At 47.7% G+C, this 10,063-nt stretch overlaps 1 protein-coding gene across 1 annotated transcript; it reads right to left on the reverse strand.

The window, feature by feature from the left end:
- Positions 1-1,253: 1,253 nt before the first annotated feature.
- ADRB1 (adrenoceptor beta 1) lies at positions 1,254-2,729 on the reverse strand. The gene has a single exon (XM_061193125.1). The coding sequence runs from the start codon at positions 2,727-2,729 to the stop codon at positions 1,323-1,325; it is 1,407 nt and encodes a 468-aa protein (XP_061049108.1). The 3' UTR covers positions 1,254-1,322.
- Between the last annotated feature and the right edge of the window lie 7,334 nt (positions 2,730-10,063).

A 10,063-nucleotide genomic window follows, 5' to 3' on the forward strand; every position in this document is an offset into this window, starting at 1 on the left:
TATTGCACATGGATCAATTCCTCACATAGTAGTTAGTTGCACCAGAGTATAAATACTTGGTAAAACACAGAGAGGAAATAGTATTTACACACAAGTGCTAAATTTTACCAGCAGATTCACGTGGGCCCTTGGACATAAAAAAATAATAAAAAAATCCTTAAGATAATTATATTTATAATATGGATACAGTTACAGTACCATGATAAAAGAGTATAAAAAGGTGTTTTTCCAATAAATCATTAGCTCAGTAACATAATAGACAACAGAAGTAGAGTTTGAGTTTTATTTTAGTTTTTAAGATCTGCCCCTACCTCACCCCCACCCCCGTTAAAAAATATTTAATTTCTTTTTGTGCAAGTAACATCTTCAGTGGACTTTACAGTTCCTAATACTGTGCAAAAATGCCACTTTGAATCACGCCTTTTTGTTTTGTTCTGTTTTTTGTTTTTACCCACATGTGCAGTAATCTGAACTGTTTCCTTTTTCTTTTCTTTTTCTGTCCTGTCTTCAATGGACAGAGTCACACGTCACAGAGGCTCAGCGCCTGGTCCTTCCAACTAATATTGATACATAAATAAGCTGTTTAATATAAACAAGTCTTTCTATCTTGCTGTGCAATGTGCACAGTGTGAGGTAGGAACCCCTCAGCCTGACCACCAAGGCTCTCGGGGACAGCCGGCTTGCCCTACAAAAGGAAAGCAAGGTGAGGCTTGTTCCAAGAATAGCTTAAAATTTCCTGAAACGCGATTTTTGCATCCATCCTTTCCCTCTGCTTTAAGAACAGGAAAAATCATTACTCAGGAATTAAAATGAAATTTCAACGGAAAGCAAAGGAAACACGTCCTGATCAACTGTCATTCTCTCCTCTTTCTCCGGTTGACCGCTCCTGTTCCCGAGAACGGGATAGAAGCCAAGTCAGAGGCTTATCTCCTAACGCTTCTCCCTTCCCTTCCCGGTCATCGCAGAGAGTGTTAAAAACCACCTGGGGTGGGGTGGGGGGGAATCTAAAGACGTATCACACGCTCCCACAAAAGAAGGCCGGACCACAAAGAGAAAAAAGAACCCAACAAAAATCAGCAAGCCACTCTCCCACCCCTCCCCAAACCTTCCTTTCTGTGCAACGGTCTGTGGCTTTTCTGTTTGCCTTGGATGATGCAGACGAGGTTTGCGGGCTTCGAATTCACCTGCTTTCGGTCTTAAGTAAACACAGATCTCCTCTTCCCCCAGGAAGCCATTCAGGGGCGCCCGGGCTCTCTTCCTCCCGGGGCGCAGAGCCCGCGCCCGGGCTGGGGAGGCGGGGAGGCGGGGAGGGGCGCCCGGCCCTACACCTTGGAATCCGAGGCACAGCCCGGGTGGCTCGGCTCGTCCAGGCTCGAGTCGCTGTCGGCCGCCGCCCCACCGTTGTAGCCGGCCCAGGGCTCCAGCAGGCGCGCGGGCGGCGCGGCCCCGACGTCGTCGTCGTCGTCGTCGTCGTCTGAGGCGGCCCCGGGCGACGGCGGCGGCCCGGCCACCGCCAGGCAGCCCGAGGCGCGCGGCGGGTCTCCGGCGGCCGCGTGGCTCCCGCGGGCGGCCCGGCGCGCGCAGCAGAGCAGGCGCTGGAAGGCCTTGCGGAAGTCGGGGCTGCGGCAGTAGATGATGGGGTTGAAGGCCGAGTTGGCGTAGCCCAGCCAGTTGAAGAAGACGAAGAGGCTGTCGGGCACCAGGTCGCGGTGGAAGGCCTTCACCACGTTGGCCAGGAAGAAGGGCAGCCAGCAGAGCGTGAACACGCCCATGATGATGCCCAGCGTCTTGAGCGCCTTCTGCTCGCGCAGGGCCACGAGGCGCGAGGGCCGCCGCTTGCTGGCGCGCCCGTTGGCCACCGGGGAGGCGGCGGCGGCCGGGAGCGGGGGCCCGGGCGAGGGCGCGGGCGAGGGCGGCCGAGTGGGGCCGCTGAGGAAGCGGCGCTCGCAGCTGTCGATCTTCTTCACCTGCTTCTGGGCCTCGCGGAACACCCGCAGGTACACGAAGGCCATGATGCACAGGGGCACGTAGAAGGAGACGACGGACGAGGCTATGGCGTAGGCTCGGTTGGTGACGAAATCGCAGCACTTGGGGTCGTTGTAGCAGCGGCGCGCCTCGTCGCCCTCGGCCCGCCACCAGTGCATGAGGATGGGCAGGAAGGACACCAGGGCCGAGATGGCCCACACGGTGCACACGAGGGCCCGCGCCCGCGCGCGGGTCAGCAGGCTCTGGTAGCGGAAGGGCGATGTGATGGCGAGATAGCGGTCCAGGGCGATGACACACAGGGTCTCGATGCTGGCCGTCACGCACAGCACGTCCACCGAGGTCCAGAGCTCGCAGAAGAAGGAGCCGTACTCCCAGCGGCCCCACACCACGATGGTGGCCCCGAACGGCACCACCAGCAGCCCCATGACCAGGTCGGCGCTGGCCAGGGACATGATGAAGAGGTTGGTGAGCGTCTGCAGCCGCGGCGTCTTGGCGATGGCCACGATCACCAGCACGTTGCCCGCCACGATGAGCAGCACGATGAGCGCCATCAGCAGGCCCATGCCGGCCGTCCACTGCTGCGACAGCGGCGCGGATCCCTCGCTGGCGGGGGTCAGCAGCGAGGCGGGCGGCGACGCGGGCACTAGCAGCCGCGCCGCCGTGGCCGCGCCGTCGGGGAGCGGCGCGGCGGTGGACAGGTTGCAGGGCTCGGAGGCGCCCAGGGCGAGCGCCCCCGCGCCCATGCCGAGCTGCGGAGGCCGGGGGAGGGGGGTGTGGCGGAGTTGGGCCGCGGTTGGGGAACCCCCCAGAGGCCCGGGCGGCGGGGCGCGCGGAGGGAGGTCGCGGCCAGGTCAGGACAGCCGCGGCGCTGGGCCGGAGGCATGGGCGCCGGGCGCCTTCCCCGCCGGAGCCGTGCGCTGTCGCCGCCGCCGCCGCCGCCGCTGCTGCTGGAGCCGCTGTCGCTGCTGGAACAGCTGCCGGGACCTCAGCATGTTTCTGAGCGCGCGGAGCCCGCAGCCCCGGCTCCCAGCACCCAACCCACCCCAGTCCCACTCCCCCGAGCCAACCCCCAGGGCCTCGCGTCAGGCTCCTGCAGCCAATCCGGGCGAAGGCACGCCCCTGTCTGGCTCCCCCCAGCAACTCCCCGCAGCCCCCCCTCCTACCGGCGGTTCCGCGGCTCCGAGGAGTGAGGCAGAGGGCCCAGCGAGCGTCTCCTCGGCGCCCGCGGGTTCCTGCGCGCGCGCGCGCCTTCCCAAGCCCGCTGGTTCCAGCGCCCAGTTCCCCTTGGCTCCCTACGGCGCCCGGCTCCCACCCTGCCCCCTCCCGCGGACCCCAGTCTCTCCTCTCCTGCGCCCCGTTTGCCTCCGGTGTTTGGCTCCTTCCTGCGCTCGGGCTCAACTCGCTACCCGTCTACCTCCGGTGCCCAGGTTTCCTGCGGAGCAGAGCGCGCGCTTCCTTTAGCGGGGAGGGGACCTCGGTGTTCTCGAAGCACCAGAGCGCCTTGGACGGTCTGTTCACTGGGGTTGGAGGGGTCTGGCTGCAAGATTGTTCCTCGTGTTGGGCAGCCTAGGAGAGTGCGCGTAAAACCCTTCCTCTGTCAAGAGGGGACCCAGCCAGCCTGCGTCCTGCCAGCTCGGGGGATCGGAGGCGGGTGTTAGCGGTTAGAGGAAACTTTCCAGCAAGCGCCTTGCTCGAGCAAACCGCGCATCTGTCAGCAACGCTCTCTGGGAGCTATTCTTGCAAGAAGCTTCTGTTGTTCCAGGGCAGCAGATGCAGAAAGGAAGGGAAGGTTTGTGCATCTGACAGCTAATGCTAAGCACCAGTTGGAAAAACACACACTCCCCAGTCCCAGCTGATGGATGTGTGAGTATGATGCAACAGTGTGTGTCGATACTGTGAAGAGAGAGGCTTAAAGAAACACAAATGTTAACGTGGAGTAAGTGACACCGCCACGAAGACAGAGCACGTTTAATTACATTTCAGACTTTTCACATTCAGTTATAACACCAGGATTTTGTGTTTTATTACTCACATGATTTTACAGTTTGAGCTGGGTCAGTGCAAACAAAAAGGTACATTAGTTTTGGTTGACGTAGTGAATTGAGATTTCAGATTTCTTGGTCTGCCCAAGTTGTTTTCTCCTTTGCCCAAGTTCCCAGATTCTCCAAACTCTAGGATTAGTTTTGGAGGAATGAGAGAAGAAAATATGTAAAGACTCCAGAAGATTAAAATCCGATAGCATTTAAAGTTATATCAGAGACTTCTGAGTTGGCAGCTGAATGGGTTTAAAATTAGTGAGTCAGCCCTGCAGTCGGTGTGATTATATGTGGGGACCCACCTACAGGACGGGCACCATGAACACACATGCAGCAGGAGGTGTTCAGACCCCCTAATTCCACCCCAGTAAGGTCCCCAGCTCAGCCTTGAAAATAAAAAGGCTTTAATCGAATCCTTGAGAACAAGGACGTGTAAACAGGTTCTAATTACCCATGTAAGGGTGCATGAAAATGTTATATAATGCTCACACATCTTTCTAGCATTGGCATAAAAAGAATAGCATCTGAAAGGGACAAACGCATCTTCTTACCCTGTAGAGAAAGACTGACTTCCACAGCTACCCAAGTCAAGAGGTAAAAGCAATGTTTATTCAGTTTATAAAGCCCAGCAGTTTTAACCACCTTCTCTATATCCAAACATATAAATTTGCTTTAGGCCCAAACTTGATAATCAGTGCTACAAGGTGGGTGGGTGTGGATGTGGGTGATTTATTTGTTTATTCACCCCTGCCCTAGGACTTGTCAGCCTAATTCTGCCCTAGTTCTGCCAACTTGGGAAGCTTGAGAAGGGGGAGAAAGGAAAGGAGAGGGCTAGAAAGAGGGGGGGTTGGAGGCCTGCACCCTGAGTTCAGTGTAGGCTCCCAGAGAGCCCTAGGTACCCAAGTCACTGCAAACCTGTCTCCCCTTCCGATTTTTTTCTGTTCCCACCCTCAAGGGGCAGTCTCAAAATAGCCAAGGGGTTGGAAAGAGTTGGATTTGACGCTGCAGGATTCTGAGTGCTGGGCTGTGCGGTGAGGTGTAGGGAATGTGGGGAGGAGGCTTTCTGTTGGGCGCCATCTTTCTGTCAAGTGGTGTTACCGGGAATATTGTGTGCCAAGCTTAAGGGCCCCTGAAGGGCAAAGGGATTGCATTTCTGTGAGCGATAAGGCCTGAACTTGGTTGTACAGATTCAGTGCAGAAGCCTGGATGCCAATAGCATTACCATATGTGCAAATATGTATGTATTTGTATACATTTTGTATACATCCATGTATTAGTATACGTATGTATATGTATAAACACACCAAAAATACCAGGGCGCGAGATTTGAATTGTTGAAGAACTCTCCTGAAACTTTTTTCCCCTGCTCATTCAGAGATAAATCAAGTTTCCCTGAATTTCTGGATAATAAATACATTAAATCACAAATATCCAAAACCAGAAGGTTATTTTGATAGGAGTTCCAACGTAGGGCTGCAGGCATAAAGGGATTCCTGGAATTCTTGGGGCTGTCCTTCAGTTGTACTGATGGAAGAGTTTGGAGTAGTTCATATTCAACTAGAGTTCACTTTCTTTTAAAATAAAATGTTCTCGGATTTCCTTTAATCCCTACACTTCGTGACACTTTTTAAAAAAAAACATTTTTGAGCTAACATTTTTTTGTCCTGAGTTAAGGATACAAGATTAAGAAGAAAACATATCCACTTATACAGGTATGAGATGTTGCAAGTTCAAAATGAGTAACTCCTCCATTTCCCCATTCCCCACTCCCAACTGTTAAAATCAATCAGCTCTTGGGAACCCGCAGACTTGACAGTCCTTTAGAAAGGAACAGAAAGCTCCAACAATACATGCTAATCAGCACATTGAAAACAAGTGGGCTTCCTCCTCAGAATTTCCTGCTCCCACCTCTACCTTTCCCATCCCACTACCTTTATCCCACACCTGAACTTGCTATGGGTTCTTTTTGAGCTCCTGGTCTCTAGTCCTTCCCGATCCATTTAATCTGGCATACCATAGCCAAATTAATATTTCTAAAATGCTGCATTGACCGAAATGCTTTTCTGTTCAGAAACCTCAACTCCTCAACATGGCCTTCAAAGCCCTCCACAGTCCAGTTCCAAATAGCCTTTCCAGCACTATCCCGTACTAGAACTCTCCATGTCACCCTAACTTGCAGTTCTGTAAATTAGTTTTTGGATCTATACCCTTTTTCCTTTTTTTGCATCTGTACTCTTTCTCACTGGGATCCTTCCACCAAGAATTCCCTCCTCCATCTCTGTCTCATTGGGTTCAGCTTTCAAGATCTGGTTAATATATTTTTTACTTTACGGTCATCCCTGCCCACTGTTTCTGGAAATGATCTCTCCTTCCCCTACCTAGAGTAGTTACTTTGCTCATTGCATTTCATGTGTCAAGGAACAATATGTTGCCTTTCGACGTCTCTTATATTGTGATATAATTTTTATAATTTAAAATTTTTCTCTTTTCTTCTCATATGGATTATAAGGCCACTGAGAGCCAGGACCATCCTATACATTTTTATGTTTCCCATGTTTACTAAAACTACCTAACATGAATTAACCTTAAGCTTTGATTCATAAATATTTAATGTTTAATTTATTAAAATATTCTCATATTTACTAGTATGAGAAATAATCGAGTGTTTTTGGAGTTATGATCTTTCCTCATGCTTCAAGTTTAGAGTAATAATTCATGTTCCTATAGCCTAGTCAATACGTTCATATAAGCATTTCAAAATATAAGCTTTACAAATACAAGGTAGGCTCATGAGATAAATAAATTTATATCATACCTACTCAGTAATAAATAACGTGGGGCAGACTTAGGTAAGAGTTTTTCCAAAGGGACAATGAAAGTCCACATAATAAAGAATACTACCTAATCTTCATAAATATTCAGGGTGAATGACCTTTTTCCTTCCTTTATGATACTGTATATCCAGGCATTTCTGCCCTGGGAGAATGGCTGATGACTTGAATCTGGCTTCAAATTCTAGATCAAATTAAAAGTCTGTACGGCAGTGACTAATGGGCGTCCAATCCACCCGTAGTTGTAAGCCACGAACTTGATGAAGACCTTTCCATTCTTCAGTTGACTTTGTTGGCAAATGAGATTAAAATAATAGTGAGTAGCCTAGCTGGACAGCTGCTGGAAGGTTGGCCAGAGGAAGTCTGGGGGAAATTTCTAAGTAAAGCGCCAAGTAAAGTATCAAATCAGTAAGTTAGCATAATTTGCCTTGAGGCTGATAATAGGTGGCAGAATTCATTGATCAGAGCTTTAGTGGCTGTTTCTGAGGAAAGATGTACAACTTTTCACATAAAGTAATGTAACTGCTAAAATAGTCACTCAGCGCTAAACTAAGCAAAGAACAGTTTGCACCCGTGGCTGGCTTAAGGTCATATACTGGTTTTGAAGACACAGTTTACACAGGGACAAGCAATTGCATCCACTGTGATAAGAAGCACAGAAGACAGTGGTGTAATCATAGTAAAGCGTGGACTATTTGGGCAATTCAGAAGCTCTTCTCTCTCCCACTTCCTCCCTCTTTGCCTTCTCCTCCTCTTCCTGGTGTGTCTAAAGAGTACTTTGAACAATGCAAGAGCCAGTAATAATACTTTTCAAAATTTGGATATATTGGAAAGTGTTCAGACCTGGTAGGCGGAAGATCCAGGTTTGTGTCCTGGCGTCACTTTTGAGTTTGACCTTCAGCAGTGGCTTCATCCTTAAAATGGACTCACCGTTTGGTCCCTCGCAGGGTTACACATGGATTAAATGAGATGATGTATGTGACAGCTTCTTGAAATCTCATATAGCACTGTATACTTGAAACACATCAAATGCGGTCTCATCCAATCATCATGACATTTCAAACCATGAAATGTGTCAGGATTTGCTTGTATGAGAAGAGTCAGTTCACTTACATAAGCTTCACTTTATCAGGTGACTCCTTTCTTTCTCACACTGGATATAGCACGACTCAGAGGCTGGATAACAGTGAACAATTTTTAAATGCCTTTACCTTTGGCCAGTCACATTTTAAAAAAGATTTCCCCCCATCTTTGTGCCTTTCCTTAGTGGGTACCCTACTCTTTTTTTTTTAAGTGTTCATTTATGTGATTCTCTGACATAAATTCCTTTAAAGTATTTCAGTGGTGAAATATTAGCAGCAGAGAAAGGATTTTTTTCTCAACTATTTAGTGCCATAACTAGTAACTTTAAAAAAAATGGAAGGTAATGCAACATAAAATTTAGCCAACTTTCGTAAGTTCTGTTCTTATTCAGGTGTATAATGAATCAAAATTGAGTGTTCATCAGCTGAGATCTTACCTTAAAGTGCCGGCGGCAATGGGAGTATTATCAGTACACATGGAAAGTACTTGGCTAAGAGTTGTCCTTCAATCGGCCCAAGTCTAGAGCTTGTAATGACAACAAGCTGCACTAATTATTGAAAACTCTAGGTTTTATTTTAACAGAGTCTTATTGTGCTCCTGAAAAAACGATTATGTTGTAAAAAGCTGAGAAGTTTGTAGCAACTAGAATCCCCCAAGCCCCTATTTTAAGTTTCTAACAGATAGAAATGATACCTTTTAAACGTTTTAGCTCCCATTTATTTTGGTCATGTAGTTGGTACTTTGCAAATTCCTGTGGAATAGAGGAACCACTTAAAAGCTTATGTGCAGTCTCTAAAATAAAAGAAGACATTGTGTTTTCCATTCACCTATGGAAGATGGGTCTGGGCCATCCAACTGAATGGAATTGCCAAAGGGAACCAGTGAAAGAAGCAAGTTGTCTTGCCTCTGGGTGGCAGACCAAATCATTTACATTGCTTCTTTTCACTCAGTACTCTGAGTAGACCAAACAGGTATCTTCTTTCATATGTTTTTCCACTTCTTTGTTTTGGATATATATTTTCATAGGTAACTTACGTACTGTATAAACGCTCATCCAGACCCACTCAATAAATAGAGGCATGGCAAGTCCTTTGCCTTGGAAGGGCAGAGTCCCACACTAGTGGGACACTATTGCTGCTACTTTGGTTTTGATAACCACTGTGGTTAGGCTTCTTGCATTGAAAATAAATATCAAACCTTTGACATGACATATATTTTCCACAATGTCTCAGCTTTGCAGCTCCTTGAATAAAACCTGTTAGAAATCTTTATCCTATGACAGCTTTCTGTTTCCAGAGCATTATCGCTTAATTAAATGTTAAGGGGGCAATGACCTTCTTTGCAGACCTCTTCTAAATATAAATGACTTTTCACACTGGTGGAGAAATGGTTGGGTTTTTTCCTTTCTGTTTTCATATGGAGACACTGAAGCATAAGGAGAGAGACGTGCTTGAGGTTTCAAGGAAAGGCAAAGGGAGTTCTTCATTTTCCTGCCTATTGAGCTAATCTTTAATTACCAGAGCCTGCATCCTTAACAGATTTGGACCCACCTCTTAACTGCTTGTCAGCATAATTAAATTGCATGATATATTTTGGGGCCTGGAGCAAGTCATAGAGTCATTTTTTAAAATAAATAGCTCTGAATGAGTGAAGAGAGTCTATCATGCAATGTTTATTTGTATTTTTCAATTGGTTTAAATATAATAGATCTAGAAGAATAATCATATTTATCCACACAAATAAAAGTCTCTTTGTTAGTACATTTCAATGTGAATTTCCAGAAGTGCCACATGAATACTAACTCTGAAGACAAAAACAAAAAACCCAAAAAGCAAAGAAAAGCAAAGCAATTAAGTAATTTGGTTTTTTGTTTTGTTTTTAAATCTGTAACTAGAAAAAAATTTCACCAAAGACTCTTACTGAGAATCAAAGGCCCAAAAGTTGTGACAACCTTGGGGTTTTATTTAAAAGTCAAAATGAAGCTGTTTGGGAGTTTGGAACAGAAAATTAAAAAGCAAGCTCTACTTGCTTGGTCATTTCCTCACCCTAATAACTTTTCCAAACCAGGTAGCTATGTCATGGGCATGTTGAACTTTGAGGCTCTCTGAAAAGCCTGGAGAATGCACT

Source organism: Eubalaena glacialis, chromosome 1 (assembly GCF_028564815.1).
Source record: "Eubalaena glacialis isolate mEubGla1 chromosome 1, mEubGla1.1.hap2.+ XY, whole genome shotgun sequence".
NCBI classification, from domain to species: Eukaryota; Metazoa; Chordata; class Mammalia; order Artiodactyla; family Balaenidae; genus Eubalaena; species Eubalaena glacialis.